This window comes from Arachis hypogaea, chromosome 14, assembly GCF_003086295.3.
Source record: "Arachis hypogaea cultivar Tifrunner chromosome 14, arahy.Tifrunner.gnm2.J5K5, whole genome shotgun sequence".
Classification (NCBI taxonomy): domain Eukaryota; kingdom Viridiplantae; phylum Streptophyta; class Magnoliopsida; order Fabales; family Fabaceae; genus Arachis; species Arachis hypogaea.
In genome coordinates, this window is record NC_092049.1 from 7,615,475 (window position 1) to 7,636,766 (window position 21,292).

At 35.9% G+C, this 21,292-nt stretch overlaps 2 protein-coding genes and 1 long non-coding RNA gene across 3 annotated transcripts; 2 read left to right on the top strand and 1 right to left on the bottom strand.

Moving 5' to 3' along the window:
* Positions 1-8,228: 8,228 nt before the first annotated feature.
* On the top strand, positions 8,229-11,131 carry LOC112741304 (uncharacterized). Its single transcript, XR_003171441.3, has 4 exons — positions 8,229-8,784; positions 8,859-8,952; positions 9,138-9,205; positions 10,904-11,131. It is a non-coding gene; the product is annotated as an uncharacterized lncRNA (long non-coding RNA).
* A 3,102-nt stretch (positions 11,132-14,233) lies between these two features.
* Positions 14,234-14,740, top strand: LOC112742169 (putative F-box protein At1g67623). Its single transcript, XM_025791412.1, has one exon. It carries the CDS (start codon positions 14,234-14,236, stop codon positions 14,738-14,740), a length of 507 nt encoding a protein of 168 aa, XP_025647197.1.
* Positions 14,741-19,048: 4,308 nt separating this feature from the next.
* On the bottom strand, positions 19,049-19,945 carry LOC140178449 (protein FAR1-RELATED SEQUENCE 5-like). Its single transcript, XM_072215532.1, has 2 exons — positions 19,378-19,945; positions 19,049-19,335 (listed from the first exon to the last, which is right to left on the bottom strand). Exons 1-2 carry the CDS (start codon positions 19,943-19,945, stop codon positions 19,049-19,051), a joined length of 855 nt encoding a protein of 284 aa, XP_072071633.1.
* Positions 19,946-21,292: the final 1,347 nt, after the last annotated feature.

Below are 21,292 nucleotides of genomic sequence, written 5' to 3' on the forward strand. Positions count from 1 at the left end.
GATTTTGATTGCATACTAGATTTGGTTTATTCTTGATTCAATGAGATTGTATGAAAACTTACTTCAAATAACAAAACACTCAGAAATTGTCACTTCAACTCAAAACAGTGAAAAATACTAGAAGACCATATGTCACAAGGTTACTTACAATTTAAATCACAACAATCTTTCCATTATTGAAATTCAACAATTTAACATCATAGTCACCGTCCATAATGTGCATCTAGTTCATAACATCAACATCCAAAATAAGTTATAATTTTTTTACATCCTATTAGACTAAAGTGCAGTAATAAAAAATCTAACAACAACAATAATGACAAATGCCATGATAACACATCTATTTTGTCTTGTGTATTTTCTTCCATGAACTCCATCATATAGCTTAATCTCCATCTCTTTAATTTTGTCCTCCAACTCCTTCAATCTCCCATGAACTTCCATCTTCTGGTCTTCTACCACCGTGTAGCCAGACTCAGTTATCAGCTCATCCAGCCACTTAAAATATTTGCAATGCGTTGAAGGAGTCTACAATTATGAACAATTATTTTTTAATCAACCTAATTACAGAGAAGATTGTAAGATGGAATAAATCCTAATGTACCTTGAAATAATTGCAACCAAAGAACAACCTATTTGGATTATTTGATGTGGTGAATTCAAAGAGAATCGCATGAGCTCCACAATAACAGTTTGGATTTGTGAACTTCTTCGTTGCCATGCCAACATTGTCAGAGTTGTCGCTTGAAGCTCCCGTCGACTTCTCTTTCCATGAACGACGGATTGAACCTGATGAATGTTCTTCCATGTTCATCACTGAATGCAAGGTGAGATTTGATATTTAGGGTTCACATTAACATTTGATAGTACTCTTATTAAGAACTGGAATCAAAACTGCAGCGTTTTTGATGACTGTGTACATGGATTCTATCCTATCAACAACACTCGGTCCACGTATAACAGTTATCGGTACAGATAGGATCTTCCGGTTATTTTTTACCCGTAAACCGACAAAAGAGTCCTTTTGGTCACACAGAGAGAATCGATGAAGGTCGTGTTGTTAATTTCTAATGGTGAGGGGGCGCTAGGTCAAATTCGTAAATGATTAAGGATCGAAAAGAAATTTTATTCTAATCAAAATAACTATTCTATAATAAGATAATAAATAAAATATAAATAAATTCATTAAACTATAATATAGTCAAATATAAACTTTAATAATTGGACAAAAATATAACCTAATAATCACAAGGTCATAATCAACACTTCAATAACAATTTATCAAATTACCAAATAAACAAGATAAAGAACGTGAACTAAGATCAAACAAATTATTCAAATTATTAACAATTTGGACAAAAATATAGCAACCTAACCATTCCAAAGAACTTCACCTCAATAATAATTTATCAAATTAACAATATCAAAAACATGAATTAAGATTAGCACCACAACAACAATTAAAATAAGAAAAAATTAGAAATAACTGGGAGAGCAACCCAAATATGAGAAAGAACAAGAACAAAGAAAAAATATCACCTTTCGTACGTTCTAAAACTCGAACAGATGATGCTGAAGCTTGAAACCCAAAAATGTCTATTATAAAATCAAAATATCAAGTAAATTTAACACACACATGCATATGCACGCACGCACATATACGCTCACATGTATATATAGTAGTGTTTGTTTTGAGGTATTCAGATAGAGACTGAGAGATTGAGACTCAGTATCATGTTTGTTGGTTGAGAGATTGGTACTAAAATTTCTGTCTCTTTCTCAAATTTCAGTATTTCAGTACCTCCAAAAAGTGGAGACACAGGGACTAAAATTTTTAGAGATAGAGACTGAAACTTTAATAACATTTTATACCTAAAATACTCTCATTTCAGTTAATTAATTCTAATTTTACCCTTTGTGCAAATTAAATTAGAGTTTCATTCTTGTTTTAATTTATGTCTCCTATTTTGTACCAAACAGAATACTGAAATTTATTTTAATCTCTGTCTCTTAGTTTCTGTCTCTCAATCTCAGTCTTTTTGTCTCTATCTCTCCACCAAACGCTACCTATATGAATTTTCGTTTATATTTATCTGGTATATTTTAAATTTTCAATTATAAATGTTTTAAATTATTATGCTATTTAATATCGGCTCTCATAAATAAAATAGAAATATATGAACAAAGATGTATATGTAATGTAGGAGTTCAATTAAATAGCTAACTTTTTCGGTTAACAACAATCAGTTTTTTTTTTTGCCAACGAATTATAACTCAAATGATATAATTTTTTTATACTTATTTAGAGGTCGCGCGAGTTTGAATTTTTCTATTTTTAGAAGAAAAAAAATCAGTTTTTTTTATTATCTTAAATTTTTAGGCTCTAAATCTTAAACTCTATATCCTAAAAGTCTAAATACTAATCCTGTCTTCTAAATTCTCTAAAAATAAAGGTTAAAAGATAATTTTAAAACAAAACAAAAAATTAATTCATAATATTAATTACTTAAAAATTGGTTTTCTAATTTTTTTAGTAACATAGACATCTGGTACTTGGCATTCAATATATGTATATACAGTGTTGGTGGTTTTAGTTACCTTGCTTGAGATATCTAATTGATAAGAAAGTAGTTTATAATTAACTTTATTAATTTAGTTTTGATATAGTAATAACACAGACAAATTTTATATTGCCTCTCAACTTAATACACTTTTTTAATTATCGGATAAAAGCATACATATAATACATTCACGCTAGTTAATTAATTGATCACAAATATATTTTATAAGTATGCTAACTTGCCGTAAAAAATAAATACAAATGTTCATGATAGAAAAAAAAAAAAACACATACATAAGACCGGGGACGGATCCAGTGTAGGGACAATAATATTTATTTGCCCTCACTAAATTATAAAATTTAATTTCACAATAATTTTTATTCAACTTTCGATACTTAATAGTTTATAGCCAATTTAAGAACTTCATATTAAATGTCCACTATAATGATCAAGTTTCAAATTTAAATAAGATTGATGTTCTTTTTTAGAAATCGATTCGAAAGAGTATTATCTATCCATTTATATTTCTTCTTTTACAATTAACTTTAGTTTTTTCATAATAACTACACTAATTAAATAAACTTTTTCAACTATGAATAATATCATCAAGAGCTAATTGTATGAAAGTTGAGTTTTAAATGATTGTTTAACGACATATACAAAAAAAAGATATTTTAATTATATTGTCAAGGTTTTAAAATATGAAATATAAAAAATTAAATTTTAAATTATATGTTATTATTTAAATTACTATTTTAGTATTTTAATTTGTAATTAGATATTTTGAAACCTAATCATATTTTACAATAACAAAATATAATTATAACAACAATTATGCGACGTATACATAAAATAATCACTTGTACAGAACAAATTTTAAAATACAAATTTTGAAATACAAAATACACATTAAAAATAAGTTAAATGATATATGTATTTATACACAAATTTATAGTAGATAATTTGATAGCTAGTTTTTTATGTAAACGTAATATTTTTATTATAAAAATTATTATCATGTTATATATATTTTGCCCCCACTATCAAAATTTTCTGGATCCGTCACTGCATAAGACATTAGACATATACAATTAAAATAAAAACATATTATAGTTTAATTTTTTAATAATACTACTTATTCATTTCTATTAATTTTATAAGAGATTAAGATGAAAATTCAGGTGAAGTCGACTTCACGTGAAGTTGATACCTGAGAACTGTTAGATGATTTAACTGATTTGACTAAATTTTCAACTAACAGTTCTCAAGTATCAACTTGACGTGAAGTCTCAACTTCACCTGAGATTAATCATTTGATCTAATGATAAAGAGAGGGTGCAAGAATAAAGCTTCCAAGCACGTATTTCTCGGATGGCTGAATACCCAACCGTACCCAATACTTATTAGTCTCTTCAGTGGTTCCATTGCTGGCCAACAGCACAAGCTTGTAGCTGTTGCCTAAAAAACCGTGTACCTGCCTATTGCAACTTTCGATCTTTACTAGCTTTAGATTCGCGTTAGATTTGTGGTTGTACTCTGTGATTGCGAAATTCGCAATCTCCATCACACGGGGGGATCATTGACGTCCATGGGTTGTACGTACATCAGAGCAAAGGCGGAAAGAGAACCCAAAACAAGGAGAGAAATGATGATCAGGCAGCTTGATCTCATGGCAGCCATGCTTGATGATGTTTTGGTTCTTCTTGAAGGGTTAGTCTTTTATTTTGTCTCTAAGTGGTGCATAGTTACGTGCAATTTATATAGTAGTAGAAGGAATAAAACTGTGGGAAAAATATTGATATATTATTTTTGTGTATAAAAATGTTGTTTATACGCTAAAATTACCTATTAAAATCGGTTCTTATATATTTATATACAAATATATATATTATTTAACTCATTTTTAGTATGTATTTTGTATATTTTAATATATATTTTATATTAGTAACTGATTTTAATAGTTAATTTTAGTATATTTGTAGTATGATTATTTTTATATTAATACATGTGTTTAGAATTTAACTAGAGAATCTATTTTTTTCTGTGGTTAACGTCAGTAGATTATAATATTAAATTCTAAATCTCAAATCTTAAATTTTAAATCATAAAATTTTTAAAAATGAAAGTTAAAAAAAATGAAATATTTTTTCACTAATATTGATTATTTAAAAGTTAGTTTTTTTTATATTCCTTTCATTTATTTAATATCTGTTACGGCCTGGCCCAAATTCACGTGGGTCAACCCAACCCGAGTTCTCGCCGGCCCAGTAATGCACCCTCCACCCGACCCGGACACGCGTCCCGTACGGCTTGCACACAGCCGTGGGACAACACCTTTGAGGGTATGAGCCTGCCCACTGGAAGGGCCCACTATTGACATGTATATAAGGGGGAGACTGGCTCTCCCCCCAAGGTACGTCACATTCACACACCATTTCCTTTCCGCCTGCACATATTCTGACAAGGGCGTCGGAGTGTCTTTGCAGGTGGCACCCCTCCTCCCCATATGAAGTGCTCGGGACCTCGCACACCCGGGACCAGGAAACCACGACCCAGCGAGCCTCTCCATCATCCCAAGCGTTGACCTCAAGGTCCTAACCCGAACCGTCCGGTACCCGACCTACCGAACAATATCTTTACAAGCTAAGTTCAAAATTATCTTTTAATACAGTTTTAAATATTATAAATAAAATGAAGAAGCTTTAAGTATATTTTTAATTATTTATTTCAGAATATATTCAAGCTAAGTATTTATTTAGAAAGACTTTAGCTCTTCAATTTACTTATGGGATAATGAATTGATTAGGGAGAAAAGTAAACTGTCGATAGCTTTTAATTATTGCGTGTGGTTAGATAAAAACACATATAAAAAGGATAATTAAAACCTTATAAAATTTGCCTTTCCACTTCCTTAAGAGTTAAAGTTAAGTAAATAAATAAAGACAAAAAATATATAAATAAATTTTATTTTTTTTATAAAAAGATTAATTATTCGCATTCATGCTTATTGCCTTCTTGTTTATATTTCCTTCTTCGATATTTTTGGTCGATCCATCTAATGTATGCTAATTCGATAATCGCAGATGTAAGAGCCCAATTAAAATTGACACTTTTATATAGGGTTATTTAATGCCGCACAAAAAATGACAAAAAAAAAAAGATATCACTTGTATAAAGACAACAAAAATATTTTTTTTAAATTATTTATTTAGTTACAGTTAAAATATATATTCTAAAATTTTAATTTTATAATATGTCTTATTCAAAAAATTTAGAAATAAATAAAAATTGTCATAGTAAAAATAAAATAACTAAAAAAATAAAATTAATAGATTAAAATATAAATCTTTAAAAATAAAAAATTATTAAAAGAATTATAAAAATCATAAATAAAAATTTAATTCGTAAAAGATTATTAAAATTGAAAAAAATAAAAAATATCAAAATATAATGAAATAAACATAGAAAAATAATATTATAAAATTAAAAAAATAAAAAAATAAAACAATCTTATAATAAATTTTTTATTTAAAATTTAAATTTTAAACAAATTAAAATGTTTATATCAAAGCTAAAGTAACAATTTTAAGAATATAATAACACTTTTTAATAATGACAATACTTTTCATCTAAATCACGTGTCAAAAATTCAATACATAACAATTTAGTCAATAAATTATGAGATCAAATGTTCTTATCTAAAAATATTTTAAATGTTTTTATCTAATTTCTGCTAAAATAAAGCCCGCATTTATTTGCAAAAGGATAATAAATTTCCAATTCAGAAAAGTAGAGCATGGTGACAAAAATCATAATTCTGAAAACTACATATAACTGGTCTAGTTTTTGGCAAAAATTCGTTTTTAACGATTCAGGCAAAAAGTGCCAAAAAAAAAATACTAAAAGAAAGGTTTTAAAAATTGAATTGATCATCGAAACAGTGATTGAACTGCTTTAATTATTAATTTATTTATTTATTGGTTCAAAATCATAGTTTAATCAGAATAACTATTTTATAATAAAATAATAAAAAATATAAATAAATACACTAAGTATAATATAGTCTAATATAAAATTTAACAATTGGACAAAAATATAACCTAATTATCACAAGGTCATGATCAACACTTCAATAACAATTTATCAAATTACCAAACAAACAAGATGAAGAACGTGAACTAAGATCAAACTAATTATTCAAATTATTAACAATTTGGACAAAACTATAGCAACCTAACCATTCCAAAGTCAAAGAACATCACCTCAACTACAATTTATCAAAATAACAAATTAACAATATAAAAAAACGTGAATTAAGATTAGCACCACAACAACAATTAAAATAAAAAAAAAAAGAAATAACCAAAAGAGCAACCCAAATATGAGAAAGAACAAGAATAAGGAAAAAACATCACCTTTCACACATTCTAAAACTCGAACAGATGATACTGGAGCTTGGAAACATGATAGTCTGATGGATAGGGAATAGATGAGGGATGAACAGCAACAAAAGCTCGACAAAACAGAGGTGGAAGTGTGGCGATCAGAGGGGTTGAGCAATAATGAGGGTTGGAGGCCTCGAGCTTGAACAAGCGACAGAAAAGGAGCACAGCAACAGAAGCACGACGATACAAAGGTAGCGAAAGCTCAGCAAAACAAACATAAAATCATAGTGAAACAGGGGCAAAACAAACATGTTTGCGATGATGCTGGGGCAATGCAGACGACGACAGAGCAGACACGACGGTAGCGGTGGTTGGACAGCTTGAAGAAGTGCGAGTAGATGGAGGTTTAGAGCTGTCTCTTTGTGTTCAAAGACGAGAGGAGGGGTATGGGCTGAGAGAAAACTTTAGGGTTTTGTTTTTCTTTTAACTTACAAAACGACATCGTATTAGGCATTTTTTCAAAAATTAGCTGGGTCCCAATTGAATTTTACCAACCGGCGCCGATTGTTGAAGGAGGCAGTTCTACCTATCAGTCTAGCTGCTAAAGTCATTAGTTTTTGGGGGACGGATTCCATGTGCCGAAGACGTTTGGTGTTTCGGTGCGCATATCCTTTGTCTTCGGCTAACTGGTGCGCCTAATGATGATGGCCGTCAGATCTTGCTTGTTTTTTAATCCAATGACAGAGATCACCCTAGCTCTTCTTATAAGACTCAGAATTTTTGAAAAATCTTATTGTGAACTAATTTCAATTTATTTATTCATTAAAGATTTTAATTTCGGAAATTATTTTATTAAAGCTAACTAAATCAAGTTTTGATAATTAAATTAGAAATTTTATCTAATTTTATAATTATTGGATCATTTTCATATTTAAATTATAAAGTTTAGGAATCGTAAAATAATAAGAATTTACATGATTTGATTTAAATAATTGTGATTTTAGAAATTAATATTTTAATTTTTATGAATAAAGAAAATTAATTATATTATCTATAGTTATCAAATTAGAATTACTTATTTGAGAATAATTTGTAAATTGATAATTAAATAGTATTTTTAATAAATATTAGTGTTGGATTAAAACAGGTTTTCAATTATCCTATTACTCTTAATTTTATAAAATTGTTATATTACTCATATGAATTTTATCCTAATTCTAAATTCCCAAATAAAACCCTAATTTTAATCAAATAAAACTATAACCCCCTCCTAATCTAACCTAACCACCACCACTCATCTAACCTAACCACCGCCACTCCCTAACTCAAACACAGCTCCATCCCTTCAGAAAAAAAAAGAGAGAAAGAAAGAAAGAAACGAAGGAAAGAAAAAGGGCAACGGGGAAGGGGAAAATCAGAGAAGAAGGAAGAGAGCGCCGGAGAGGAGTCACCGCCGCACTACTGCTGCGCTGCTCAGGACCGTGTCCCGCTCGCTGCTGCACCACGCTCAGTGTCGTCTTTGCCGTCGCATTTGTGTCATCGTCATGCACAAGAGGAGGAGAAATAGAGTGACAGGGAGAAGAGGAAGGGATGACGCCGTGACTGGACTCGCCGCCGTTGCATCGCAGGAGGTTCCAGTTCTGTTGCCGCCGTTCGCGCTGTCACCTCCAGCCCGCGCCGTCGTCGTTCGCGAAGAGAGAGAGAGAGAGAGAGAGAGAGAGAGAGAGAGAGAGAGAGAGTGCTCAGGAGCAGAGGAGAGAGAGGGGAGACCCATGCTCAACCACCGCCGCGCCTCTGCCGCCGAAAAACTCCGCTGCCGCCACTGACATTCACCATCGGTAAGGGTTTTTGAGTTTGGTTTACCTTCGTTTGAGATTCTGAAAACCTTATTGTCTCTGCATGTTGGTTTTAGTCACCGTCGAAGAAGGCCGTGCCTCTGGTCACCGAAATCATGGACTGGAGAGAAGGGGCTGCCTCTCCTATTGCTGCTGCTTTGTTCTTTTATCGTAAGTGGTCTCTGTTTTTAGTTCCATTGAATTCATTTCTGTTTTTGATTCCATTGAGTTTGAATTCTCTATTTTGTTGTAACCATGGTCACTGTTGTTGGAATTATTGACGCCGCTCTCGGTGCTGATTGGATTAACCACCATAGCTATTCTGCATCACCTTCACTTTCCATTATTTCTGTTAGGTCCCGTTCTTGCCGGTGATGGCCGTTGGATTTGCAACAGCTCCAACTTTTATTTCCCTCTTGATTCGGTGAGTTTTTCTTGTTTTGGAACTCTCCCTGTTAGCGATTCGTTATAGTTTATTAAGGATTTTGCAATGTTATTTGCTATTTGATTGAGTTTCGGTTATTTCTTATTACGATTAGAGTAACTATGGTTGCTGCAAAAGTGATTTGGAACTGCGGTTGTGGTTGCCACTGTGATGAGCTGGGGGAAAAGGGATTCAAGGCATTTAATTATGTGGATTGCGAATAGTTGAGCTAGGGATTTTTCTTAAAATTTATTTCATATTATAGAGTTGTTATAAATAGATATTGATGCAAAAAATATATTTCTGTGATTATGTTTGTCTTGTAGATGTGGTTGTTTGATTGCTTGAGTGATATACGGTTGTTGATAAGAAATGAGTTTGAAAAGTTATTTACTTGATTATTATGAAAAGTGGTTACCTTAGTTTGGAGTTAAAGTGGTTTGATTCTGAGTAGGTCTGATCTTATAAAAGATTTAATACTTGAGCTGGTTTGATTTTAAAAAGGGATTTATTATTGGAATTTGTTTGATTTGAAAATAATTTGATATTGGAATTGGTTGAATTTTGGAAAGTCATTGAAATTGGGAAATGATTGGGAAAGAGTTTGAGGAATGTCTGGATGGAACCCGAAAATGGTGGCAGAGTCTGAGTTTTAGAGGAGATGCTGCCGAAATTTTATAAAATTGGAAGTTTCATTTGAAGCAATTAATTAAAAAGATTTGTTTTTAAACATTATAAGTTTTAAGATTGATTTATTTATCAAAGAAAGAATTATGTTTTGAATTGGGATTGTTAATGAATGGAATGGAAAGAAGGATGATGAGGATTTTCTTTGAAATATGGTTTTTGAATGGATTTGGAAATGAGATTTGGATTGATGAATGATGATGATGTTGAGATATGGATTGAGAATGTTGAGATATGATCTTTGAATTATTTATATAGCTTATGGATTTGAATTATCTGAGATACGAGGTTCCTTGGATAAAGTGCTGTGGCTTGCCACCACGCGTACCAGGTAGAAAACTCGATACTCTATTGACCCTACAACGTAAGTGTGACCGGGAACTATATAAATTCCTAGGAATGTAACCCCCCATTGAGCAATATTGATTATTTGAGAAAAAGCTATGCATAGACTCTTGGAGATGCACGTCGAGAGACAGTCTAAGTATTTTCAGACTTGTTAGTTGGCTGGATAACCGACAGAAGAGGCTCATCAGCCATAGGACAGGCATGCATCATATGCATTTGTATGCTTTGCTTGGGTTTGAACTTGTTTTGGTTTGCCTAATTGTTGAACTGTTCTTAACTGCTACCTGAACTATTTGCTGTAACTACTATCTAAACCTGTACTTTCCTTGTCCGTCTTGCCTGTGTTTGTCCTGGTGTGCTACATCTGAGAATGAACTTTGGTGCTGAATTGATGTTTGTGTTGATTGATTGCGTGGTTGGTTTCTGATTGAGATTTTCTTATAAGAACAGAAAGATTTTGGATTTTTGAAAGGTTAAACATTGTTTCATTGAAAAGGTTTTGAATGATTAGCTATTGGTTTTTTTTAAAAGGATTCATAAGACAATGATAATCACTGAGTTTGAAAATAGTTTTCTTATTAAATATCTTCTTATGACAATTCTAAAACTCCGTGGTGCGACCGTGTGGTTAGGTTCTCACCCTCTACAGCTTTATCTTTTCAGGAGATGGGTGACGAGGCTTATGAAGAGCTTTATTGCGTTTTGTTGACTCGATGTTATTGTTTTAGTTAATAGCCCTCGCCTTTATCTTTACGAGTTTTTTTATAAGAGGGATAGGGATTTGATTATGTAATGCTTGTAAAGCTATTAATATATCTATATACATATGTATCCTTTGTAAGTATTCATATTTGTGTGGATGTATGATATCTTTAGAAAGTCTTTTGGGTAGTGACACGATTTAAGTTTTAAACAGGCTCATACTTTAGTATTTAAATATTGTAAGAGTGGTCGTAATACCCAAGCTATCAGAGTGGCGCAGCCGGAAGCGTGATATTTTGATAGTTAGGGTGTTACACTTCCCTCCTTTGATTGGCTAGTGGACATCTTGTGTCAGAAGGGTTAGTTTGCAAAATTTACTTTGTAGCTGGTTATTTTTGTTACATTCGAAAATTATTTGGGTTTATGTAGAATTAGTTTATGATGTTTTAACACCTAAATTAATAGCAGTTAGTGATTCTATTTAACGCTAAATCAGAGATGATGGAGGTGGGCTAGGAAGGAGGGAGAAGCGTCGTGGACGTCGTTTGATGCATACAAGAAACGATTTGATGTTTACGTTTTTGTCACTGACCGTCAATAGAGTTGTAGGAAGCTTTCTCCTGCGGAATCACAATGCGAAGTTGACTCTCTGAATGGCGCATCTATCGCGACTCATTTGGTTTCGAGGATGACGATCTGCATAGTGTCATCGCCGGAAGGGGTTTCGATCACCGTTGATAAGAAGGAGTGTTGTTTCGGGTAGACGTATGGCTTTGCCGGAGACGATCAACAAGGAAAGATCCAAGCGGCGTGGAGATTGTGGGCTAGAGAATGACGAAGGAGAGGCAGAAGATATTTCGGGTCGGGCGGGTCGTGTTGGAACACTGCTGGTTGGACTTGGCTCAATCCAGATGGGCCTGTAGATTATAATTTTTTTTTCTGAAACCAATGATGGGGTCAAGTGTTGGGTTATTAATTATTTTGTTAAAACTAGATCACTGGTTTGGTATGGTCCTCTTTACAATACCAAAAAAAAAAAAAAACTAACATGGCTGAACAAAGAAGAGGAACACCCAGTACCAAAAAAAAGGAACACCAAATTAGTTATTGCATGTATAATTAGTTACTGAACAATCTAATAGCAGTATTAAATATTTAAATTTTCTTAGGATATAATAATTAAAATACTTTGTAAACCAACTTTTCTGGGGCATAAAATTCACAGAAACGTTGAATAAGGAACATGCACATATTTTTCAATTGAACACGGGATTGCATTCGTGCAATATGATTGGTTGAGGTTGAATACCTGTCCTTTAATAAGCAGAATTTGATGAGTCTTTTTAAGGAGATTTTCTTATTCAATAAAATAATAATGCACCTCTTTTATTTTTGGAAAGGTAAAGGAATAAATTAAATTATTTCGTTGGGAAAAAAATGGATAACAGTTATCCAATGAGAAATTAAATTAAATAATTAATGTAAGAAGAATAGAACCCTAAGTTTGATCTGGTATGGAGGATTCGTTTGATGATGATACAACTTAAGCATGCAACTATACACAAATTATTACATTCATAATGCAAACGGCATGTGTGGAACGATCCATTATCACTATATTTTAAAGATAATGCTCACACGTATAACCTTCGCATCTAGCAGTATTTCATAACAGCATTAGCTAATAGGCCGACCCAAAAAAAAATAGACCTGAACAGTACAATACCGCAGCCCTTTCTCAGTTACATGGGCCGCCCCAGTTACATACATTGCGGGGGAGGGTTGGTTTACGGTGTCTCCATCCCGTTGTTGCACTGATCCCTAAGACTTGGGACTTTACCTCTCCAGCAAAATGTTGTCCAGCTGCCGTATGATTTCTCCCAGTTGAGTCTTGATTCCCGTTTCTCTCTTTTGACTTAGGATACATGGTACTCGATCGATGCAATGGCCTGTTGTAGGTCCTTAATCAATTGACTGGTTGCAAGTGATATAACTTTGTTAGCAACACATTAACACTGACGCAAGTGACTAGATGTAAGGGCGTCGCAAGAAGATAATTTTCGCTTACCAGATGCACCTGGTACCTTCGTAGGAGTCGACGTCACCGTCGTATCGTGTCGTCCACTGTGAACGAATCGATTGAACTCCAACGCCGGCGGGAACTCGCTGCCCAGCCCCGGAACAGGCGATGTAGTCACCTAAAAGTAGTCGTTCCAGGTGTTCACGGCTTCTTGGTATCTCCGGTAATGAAGAAACAGGTTCCGTGGAAAGCCATCCACCTGAGCCAATGCTGTCTCTCAGGTGGGGTATATTCCAGGTATCCTCCCTCTAAACACGACGTTCCACGCACCTTCTGGTCGCATTGCCATCCGTTTATTAGAGGAGATCTAGTAGACCTTGCAGAGGGAGAGGGGGTTAGGCTTGATGGTGGAATACAGTTTATGGATTTTTCTCTCGCCTATAGGCTAAGAAATGGAAGAGTAAATAAATAAAGCAACTAGAATGGTGCAAAAACAGTCGAGGTTTACTTGCATGCGGACCCCATGTTCAGGAGTAGGGGTGTACTTCACGCGGACCCCATACTCAGGAGTAGGGGTGCAGGGACTCTAGGTTCAGGAATAGGGGTGTACTTGCATCAGGAAAGAAAAAAGTAATAACATGTGTCGTATAAATCACCACTATTAATTTCAATAAATTTATTATATTTTTAGAATTAATTTTTATCTAGAATTAATTCTCAATATAAATTGTTATCGAGTCCCTTGGCTAAATAAATTTTCTAAAAAAACCAAACCGTCATTGACGTTTTCCATTTTTGCACTTGTAGACAGTATAGAAAGTAAATTAAGAAAATGAAAACGGCACTGTCATTTTGCATAAGGACAATCCAGTCTTATCCAAAATGTTGGACAACAAAACGTATGAGGCGCTAAACCTTAATAATAAATGCTAGTATATAATATATAAAATATTCGCTTTTATAGGATAGAAGGAAATTGTTATATGTGTTCGCAGTTAAATATGATATATGCTTTTTTAATTAATATAATTATACTATCGTGATAAGTACAAATTATACTATAATAATATATAACAGCTAACATTCCATCCATGTATTAATACCTGGTTTTATCTGGACACATCGGTAAATGAAGAAAACATCTAGGAAAATGTATGCAGTACTGAACCCCCCAATGGCAGTATATTAAAAAGCAAAATGCTACAAGGTCATTTACAAATTCATCTCTCCTCTTTATAATCTCCAATAATCCCTCCACCAAGTCCTTGCAAATGGCCGAAAGTTCCCAGAAGGATGGAAAGAAAGAAAACGTATCCGTTCAGCACAAATGTCCGCTGAATCTTCTTCCTCGCGAAATATGGTCTAGGATTATCACGATGGTTACATTGAATTCGATTGAGGATCTGTTTAACATGCAGGCGATGTGTAAGGTGTTCCTGGGTGTGGCGAGTTTAGATGCTGTATACAAGCATGCGACAATGTCGTATAAACCGTTAGTGTACTTTTTAATTTACCTCGACAGGCCTGAAAGGAGATTCCTTGATCGCTGCGTGGAAGTAGGAAATGTGGATGCTATACTCTGGCAGGGGTTCATGGAGTATTTCCAGTTTGACTGCCGTGACAAAGGGATGGAACTGCTTTCTAGGGCCTCAACAGAGGACAGCGTTGAAGCCGGTTACTTGTGTGTCATGTGCCTACTGTGCGGACACGAAGACAAAGACGAAGTGCAAAGGGGTGTTCAAATGATTGAAGTTATCCATACTTCTGGGCAGGTCTAGAGGTTCAGGGAGTTCTTGACGGACATTTTCTACGATGTCAGGGTGTTCTTCGAAATGTTTGCATTTGAATGAACGTGACTGTTTACCACTCTTGTTAATCTGCCCCCTGACTGTACTGTTATGGGTTTATCTTTATGTAATCCGTCAATACAGTGGCTAGCAAATGTCGGTTTGTTATGATCCTTCATTAACCTCTTGCTATGTGTATTGATGGTGTATTTTATTTTATTTTATTTTTTGTTAAAAAACTGTCAGTTTGATCAAATAATTTATCATGATTATGTGGATGGCACAGACGACACAATTAATGCATATCTTGGCTAGAACTTCGTCCAAATAATGCTTTCTTCTTGAGGGGGATTTGATCTGAACTTTGCACTATTGAAGTGACGTTTGAATAGACAGAAGACTGTTTAATCAATCAACCTTTTACACCATCGTCTGTTTTTTTCTGGGGCTGGGTATTATCTTAGATCGTGACAATGAATTTATACAAAATTGGCAACTTGGATAGGCAATTGGGAGTCACCGAAAGGGGTCAGGTAAAAAATGGGAACGAGATTTTTTTATATGTGCAATAATAATTGACGATGTTGTATAAAATCTGTAGAAACGTTGAATAATTAGCATGCTATATGTTCCAATTGAACACGGGATTGTATTTGTATAATATAACTGGTTGAGAGATTGAATACTTGTCTTTTAAAGAACAAAATTTGCTTTCATTTTTTAAGGAGTTTTTATTATGTAATTGCACTAATTTTTTTATTATAACCCGAGAGAGAAGTACTTCGAATTTTGTTTCAATCAATGGCTTTGTATTCTTTGTTCATCTAAGCAATCTAATTTGAAAGATGTTTATCTCCTATAATTTGATATAATATTAGGATATCATAAAAATGATACTATGTTTACATTCCTCTTTTTTATTGTCTAGTGTAAAATAATGGTATGTGCCTTTAAATTAGAAGGATCCCGTAAACATTAGTGACAATCAAACGTGTTGCCTGTAGGGTAATACCAATCTTCAAGGAAGGATAAATCGATAAACACGTATTTGATAACGCACACGTAAATAGTTGCCGAAATGGGTCCGAAATCATGATTTGGAAATGGTATTTGGCTCCATCGTGACATAAATCCCTAATTATGTGTCAACCGGTCACATGACTTTTGAAATTAAGAACAAACAGATTAAAGTAGATATAATTATATTAACCGAGTTTAAGTTCCACTACAGAAGATCAAATGGGAGACAGAACAAACAAAGGAAATAAAAGGATCATACAGGCCTCGACGAAAAACATGACATAAAGATATCAAGCATGTGCAACAGGTCAAATACCTCCGACCCCGTCTTCTTTCTGGCCGGCTGGCCCCCGATCGTAAGAGTTGTGTGCCATCTTCGGTGCTTTACGATGACCCCGAAAAAGTAAGAACTTTTGCTTTCCCTCCAAAACATCAAGCCTGCGTTCCAGCTCAAGCCACGCTGGCACCTCGTGCTGTTTCCGTCGACGAAGCTTGGCGATTTCTGGCATCAATTCGTTTTGTTTGTGATCCAATTGGCAAACGTCACCTCATTCCTTCGCTGCACCATTTGCAACATCGTTTCCAATCGTCGATGTGCCTTCTCCTCTTCCTGCAGTTCATCCTTCTTTGCCTTCGCCACGAACTTAGCGGCAAACATCTCCACCCTCGCCTCCCTTAGCTCTGCTTTGGTTGTTTCAAGTCTAGCCTTCAAAATCTCCTCCTTCTTGATCAGTGCAGCCTCAACGAGGTCACGATCTGCGCACTTATCATCTTCACGGATGATATCGATCAGAGCGGCGATGGACAGTTCTGCGAGGTCGTCGGGACTAATGGCGTGGTCGGTGACGGATTTCTGTGACATTTTCTCAGGAGAAGACGATGACATATGGCAGACTACGACGACCCTTAAAGCAACGATTTTTGTTCCGGCGACGATGGTTCTCCTCTGGGTGGGTCCTTCTGAAGTTACACCGAGGGTGCGAAGTGGAAGCCGTGTGCGGAGATGAGTGTGGCGGTGTGGCACACGGCGGAGATGAGTGTGGCGGTGTGGCACACGGCGGAGAGAGCAATGGAGGGTCGCAATAATAAGGAGAGGGAGAAGGATAGACAGAGAGTGGGAAGAAGGAGTTACGGCAGAGAAGAACTGAATAACGGTTAGTAGGGTTTGGGTTGTCAATAACGGGCTATATATAGGAAGTTGCTTGGTATGATTTTTTTCGTAACTAATGTGTAAATAAAGGGGGTTTATTTTTAGAAAAATAAAAGATTAATTTAAACAATTTTGATGAAAAAAAGAAGAAGAAAATATAACATTTATTCAGCGAGTAATTAAAGTAAGCAACTAAGTTGACATAAATATAACACAAAAATCGAACAATTAAGATTAAATTATTGCATTGTAAAACCAAAGTATTTGAATAGGATAGTACATTATTATTAAAATAAATTAAATTAACAACTGTATTGTATTGTATCTAATCATATGTTTTGATGGTTCCTTCTCCATTTTTTCAAGTTCCTTAATTAAATAAAAGTGATAAAAGTGATTAGAACCAAAACATCGGTTTTCAGATTTCTAGAAAAATAAAAAAATGAAAACGAGTATTTCGTTTGTCCCCTATTAATTATCTGATCTTTTCCAGAACAATCAGTAAAGAAACGTACGAGGCACTGAACCATTTTAACAACAAAAAAGGATATAATAAGAGCACAAAACGTATCGTTGGTGGTCGTGTCTCGTCTTGATATTTTCTAAAACCCTTGGCCTAAGGTGCTTGCAAATGGCTGGAGATTCCATGAAGAACAGAAAGAAAAGGAATGCAGCCAAGAAGATCGGAGGGAAAGGGACCGTATCCGTTGAGTATGAAAATCTGCTGAATCTTCTTCCTCGTGACATATGGGTCAGGATTGCTACGAAGGTTGCATTGTATTCGATTAAGGATCTGTTCAACATGCAGGTGACTTGCAAGGTATTTCTGGATGCAGCGAGGTCTGACGCTGTTTACAAGGAGGCGTCGATGTTGGAGTTGCCGATTGCGTCTTTTTTATACTACTATGGTCGTCTTGAAAACAAATTCCTAGAATGCTGAGTGGAGGCAGGAAATCTGGCTGCCCTACTCTGGGTGGGGATGACTGAATTCGTCTGGATTGGTCACTGCATTGATGGAATGGATACTCAGACTATGGCTGCAACTGGGGGCGACCTGGAAGCCTGTTACATGTGTGCGATGCTGCTACTGCCTCATGGCAAGGAAGACGAAGAGCACATGCGAAAGAGACTTGAAATTTTTGAAATTGTACGTGATTCTGGAGCGCTCGAAAGGTGCAGAGAGGTCTTCAGGCAGGTATTCGAGGGTCGGTGGGTGGAGGTTAAGCTGTTGGATCCTGGACAGTCCGAGGTTTGTTGATCTACCAGTTGCCGTACCCGAGGCACCATGGGTGCTGTGGAAGATTTGTCCCGTGTCTCGTGTGTGTAGTGCCTAACCGATTACGAGGTTCGGGTGTTCCTGGAGTTGTTTGCATTCGAATAAAAATGTCTATTTTGGGGTTTGTGTTTCCCAAGTTTGTTGTTTATGATTCTCGTATCTGGTATTACCGTATGAAGCATTATCTCTACTTTTGTTAAGAATTTACGCATGGTAATCCTCATATTAAATATATTTTTATTATGTTTCTATTTTTGTGAGTGGAAATGTTTACATTTTAGTGAACGTGGCTGTTTACCACTATTATTAATCTGCCCCCGAATGTACTGTTGTAGGGTTATCTTTATGTAACTTCATGTAATCCGCCAAAACAGTGCCTAGAAATGATGATTTGTTAACATTCTATGTCTTGGTTGAAAAAATGTCAGTTTGATCCAATAAGTTAACATAATTAAAAGGCATTGTTGTTCATCGTCAACCAAAAAAAATGCCTCTATTCAAATATTAGTAATTTGTTTGATTCGACTATATTATAACTTCAGTACGCGGGTATACACAAATGATTATAATTTGTGATTAAGACAAATCCAATGTTGGAATACAGTTTATGGGTTTTCTCCCACCTGAAGGTTAAGAAGTGGAAGAGTAAATAAACAAACAAGCTCAGAAATGGGAGAGTAAATAAACAGAGCAACTTGAATGGTGCAAAAGTAGATATAATTATATTAACCAATTTTTTAGTAGCATTTCGGAAGAACAAAAAAGATGACTAAACAAACAAAGCAAATAAAATGTTCATACAGGCTTCGACAGAAAACAACATGACATAAAGATATGAAACATTTGCAGTAGGTCAAATACCCCCAACATCGTCTTCATTCTGCCCGGGAGGCTCCTGATCGTTAGAGCCGTGTGTCCTTAGCGGAGTTTGACGATAACACAGGCGGAGCAATAACCCTAGCTTGATCTCCACAACCTCGAGCCTGCGTTCCACTTCACGCCATGGTGGCACCTCTTGCTGTTCCCATCGACAAAGCACCGCAATTATATGTTCGCAGGGGACCCCGAAACATTCTATTCTCATGCACGTGCATCGGATCTTGCTCATTTTAGACGTTGCAACAACATGCCAATCTTTCCCTAGAGTGCCGTATCAAGAGACGGTGTGGATAAAATACAAACCGTTGTCTTTAGAATCAACCACCTTTATTGCACAGGCCCTGTCAAGAATAGGAACAAACAAATAGAATATTGCCCCAGTGTAGTTCTCGGCTGCACTCTGCTCCAACTGTTTCAGGTTGGTGGTCATAACAGGGTCACCCTTTGCACACTCGAAATCCGCCTCCACTTCCTTTGCACGCACGAACATCAAGCATCGATGGAAATGACGTAAAAAATTAGTGTAATTGTATCGAGACTTAACATACCGTGATACCACAGCGTGCAAGCCCTTGCACCTTGAGGTTGTGCGAAATCTGGCAAAGAACCTTCCTCGTATGTGTGCTGTGGCCCAACTATGCCTTCTCTCGTACATGTCTTGTACCCATCTTTTATCAGCGACGCCAAATTTCTCCACCATCTCAAACCGCTTTTTCTGGAATGTTCCAACCTCGTAGTCGCCAAGTATACAATCCTTAAACATCCTGGTGAAGTTAGGCTTTCCGATGTTGCTCGTGGCATTTCGGAGGGGGTGCCAAGCACAGAGTCGATGGTGAGCCTCTAGGAAAACTTGCTCGATCACAGACTTCATTTGCCGGTCACTGTCAGTTATTATGGACACGGTAAGCCTTCCCTTTTATTACAGTTTGCAACTATTGAAACAGCCAAACATAGGTCTCTTCTTTCTCGTCTGCCACGAGTGCAGCGGCAAAGAGAACCGTTTGGTTGTGGTGATTCACACCGGAGAATACTAAAAGAGGTAAAAGGTAAACGTTTTTCTTGTAGGTTGCATCAAATGCAACCACGTCTCCAAATACCTGGTAATCAATTCGGCTGGTGCCGTCACACCAAAACAAATGTTGTAACACGCCCTCCTCGTCAACAACTTCTTTGTAGTATAGTGTTGGATCATTTGCCTTGCACTCTCGGAGATACCTTAAGCACGATTCCGCATCTAGGCCACCCTCTCTTCGTTGCTTCGCATTTACATTGTGCATGTCCCTTGTTATGTAGGGGACATTATGATACCCGCCGGTCAGGCTCGCCATAAAACTGCGGATTCGCGAGACGCCAATGCCCCATTTGCGCATGTCGTTCATCTGCTCGATGTCTGCTTCGCTCATCCTCCGATGGCTTGGGAGCATGGAAGAAAATCGTAACTCAAGAACGTGGTGGTTATGCGCGTTTGAAAAGTATGCAACGTGCCAACGTCCTGATTCATCGTCCATGCGAAGTAGCATCCTTGCAGGGCATCCACACCGTGTCTCGGCCCTTAGCCTCTTTTGCCGGTTAGGCATTGAGTAGAACTTCGGGATCGGTACCCTTGTCGGTGGCACATGAACTCCTGCCGTATCTTTACTTCACCACGTTTTTCGCTTCTAAAACATCTCGTGCCAAAGCCATGGTGCTTTGCATATTGCTGGTAGAACTCAAATGCAATGTCAACATCTGCAAAATTAAAGCGGAGAACCTCCTCCTCGCTCAAGTTTAAAAAATCAATCGAACCTATCAATTCGCCAGAATCAACAGCGTACAACTCATCATCCGCATAATTGTCAGACATTCCTCCGACGCCGTCCAAATTGTCTTCCAATTCAACCGCATCCCCATTGTCGACATCGGCCTCTGCATGATGGTCGTGTTCTGTTTCATCTTCCTGTAAATCGTACTCGTCCGACTCCATCCCTGCAAAGCCTTCACCCTCAACCGATCCAACTCCATGGTCTGCTCCATCATACATTTCTACTTTCTCGGCGACACGCACGCCCCCAAGGGTATCTTCATCTCCGGCTACCCTGTGCCAAACAACAACAATGCGGTAATTTAGCGAAACACGTAAAATTAGGGGATGTCCTTCAAAGAAAATTGGTGGCCTATGACGAAACAAAAGGAGATATTTGTAAATCAAGTGAAGGGTGATAATACAATAGGTACTTTC